Here is a 2,276-nt window from a genome sequence, read left to right as displayed (position 1 = left end):
CCCCCCCCCCCCGTCTCGTTCCCAGGGAAGGAACCTCCACAGAAGTCCCAAGGAAAGAGGTTTCAGGAATCCCAAGTCAGAGAAAAGGAGGCCTGTGGCAAAATGCTCTGGGTTGCACCCTATCCATCCTTGAGGGCTCCTGGCGGCAGGAGCCACCACTGCGGGAGGGCAGGGAGACCGCAACGATCCTGCGTCCTGGGTACACCGGCTTGCAGGGTTCCATTTCTGAACAGGTTAAGTTTCTAGTCCTTATGGTTGCAGTGGTATACGGCTAGCCCTCGAGTTACCACAGTTCATTTATAGTGACTGTTCAAAGTGTACAATGGCACTTAAGAAAAAAACCGACTCCAGACCACCTTTCACACTTACGACCGTTGCAGCATCCCCAGGGTCACGTGACCAAAATTCAGACGCTCGGCAACTGGCTTGTACTTACGGCAGTTGCAATGTCCCGGGTCACGTGATCCCCTTTTGCCACCTTCTGACGAGCAAATTCAAAGGGGAAGCCGGATTCAGTTAGCAACCGCGTCACTAACTTAACGACAGCAGGGACTCAACGACTAGGGCAAGAAAAGTCGTAGAATGGGGCAAAGCTCACTTAACAGGTGTCTCGCTTAGTAACGTTAGTTTTGGGCTCCTGAAAAAAAGCACCTTTGGGACAACCGTGACCGAGAATCTCCATAGACATGTAGAAGATGAAGCAACCTCGTAGCTATGGGGAGAATCCCCTGGGGAACTCTCTGCCACCGCTAGCTCTGGGGCTCTTCCAGGGCCCAGCAAAGCCGAACGGAGCAGGCACGGGGATACCTACTCGGCTGCGGAGAAGGCCTTCTCGAAGTTATGCCGCCGGTCCTGGGGCGAGAGCTGCGTGTAATCAAAGGCCTCGGGGAAAAAGTTGTGGACCAGCGCGCAGAAGGCCATCCCGTCGCTCCAGCTGGAGGAGAAGTTCTGGATGTCCACGTGCTACGGAGGGTGGAGAGAAATGAGGATGGTCAGGAAAGAGACGGGCCAGGCGTGGCGGAGCCAGGGAGGCGCGGGAGACGGGCAGGTGCTCACCTCGTAGCCCCGGGTCTTGGCGCGGCACCAATCCAAAAGCATCTGCTTGATGGTGTTGGCATTGGGGACCCCAAAGCTGGAAGAGCGTTGGACTCCCACCCGGGCCAAGGCCGGGCTGGCGGGGCTGCAGAGAAAGGAAAACACACGTCTCGTGGCTGCTCTGGGAAGGAAGGAAGGAAGGAAGGAAGGAGAGAAGAGAGAAGGAAGGAAGGAAGGAAGGAAGGAAGGAAGGAAGGAAGGAAGGAAGGAAGGAAGGAAGGAAGGAAGGAAGGAAGGAAGGAAGGAAGGAAAGGGAAGGGAAAGGAAAGGAAAGGAAAAAGCCAGGAGGCCGAGCAAGCTGCTATATTTAGAACAAAAACAACCACCAGCTGGATTAAAATGGCCACAGCCTGGGCAGGAGGAGGCCTCCCTCGGGCAGCTTCTCGCGGTGGGAACCCGGCCACGGAATGGCCCTTAGAAATAAAGAGTTTTGCAGCCCGGAGGAAGTGGGTCCTCCAGGAAGCCTCCAAGATGTCAGCTGAAGGAGCCAAGCCAAGTTCTCCAGCCACTTGTGGGGATGGGAGCAGAAGTCCTTGGGGAAGGAAAACATTCCAATCTCCAGCCTTAAAAAACTTGGACATTTCACCTCCCCCCCAAACTCCCCCTGGAGTCCAGCCCCTCACCTCCCGCCCTCCTTCTCCAGCTTCTCGATCATGGCCTTGCGCGCCTGCGAGGCTGACATCTTGGGCATGGCCTGGGCCTTCATGATCTCCTTCTTCCTCTCCGCTTGGCGCCGCTCCAAGTCAGCTAGACTGCTCCCGGACCTGGGGCTCGGATCCTCCCGCTCGAAGATGCTGTGCCGAGGGGGGGGGAGGGAAGAAAGAGGAGGGAAGATGAAAAACTCCAGGGCAAAATTGCTATTAATTCAATTAAATAAGAATCCATTTTCTCTGCTCCCCCCCTTTCCCCCCCCCCAAGGGATCTGTGCAAGGTTTGGAAGGCAAATCATCCCAGGTTTTTTTGGGGGGGGGTGGGGGAATATAAGAAAAAGAGAAAAGCATCTCGGAAGCAGAATTTGGAGAATTCAAGATCTGTCTTTTGGTGATGGGGGCCGAGAGCTGCTTGCATACGCTCGGCTGTGTGAACTGTAGAGCTGGAGGGTGGATGATGGTTAAGGATGCCCTTTTTGCCTTTGTGTTTTGTTTTGATTCAAATTTATTTTTAGCCCGGTTTCTTCTTTG

The 2,276-nt window shown here is 54.8% G+C and overlaps 1 protein-coding gene across 1 annotated transcript; it reads right to left on the bottom strand.

Moving 5' to 3' along the window:
- Window positions 1–807: 807 nt before the first annotated feature.
- LOC107302006 (smoothelin-like) lies at window positions 808–1,889 on the bottom strand (the record flags this gene model as incomplete). The annotated part of the gene is made up of 3 exons (XM_015831145.1): window positions 808–963; window positions 1,057–1,171; window positions 1,719–1,889. Coding segments are annotated over 3 exons (442 nt in total), but the record flags the coding sequence as incomplete, so codon positions are not given.
- Window positions 1,890–2,276: the final 387 nt, after the last annotated feature.

Source organism: Protobothrops mucrosquamatus, unplaced genomic scaffold (assembly GCF_001527695.2).
Source record: "Protobothrops mucrosquamatus isolate PMUCROS unplaced genomic scaffold, P.Mucros_1.0 scaffold22160, whole genome shotgun sequence".
NCBI classification, from domain to species: Eukaryota; Metazoa; Chordata; class Lepidosauria; order Squamata; family Viperidae; genus Protobothrops; species Protobothrops mucrosquamatus.
Note: the sequence above shows the minus strand (reverse complement) of the source record. Positions and strands in the feature narration are given on the sequence as shown.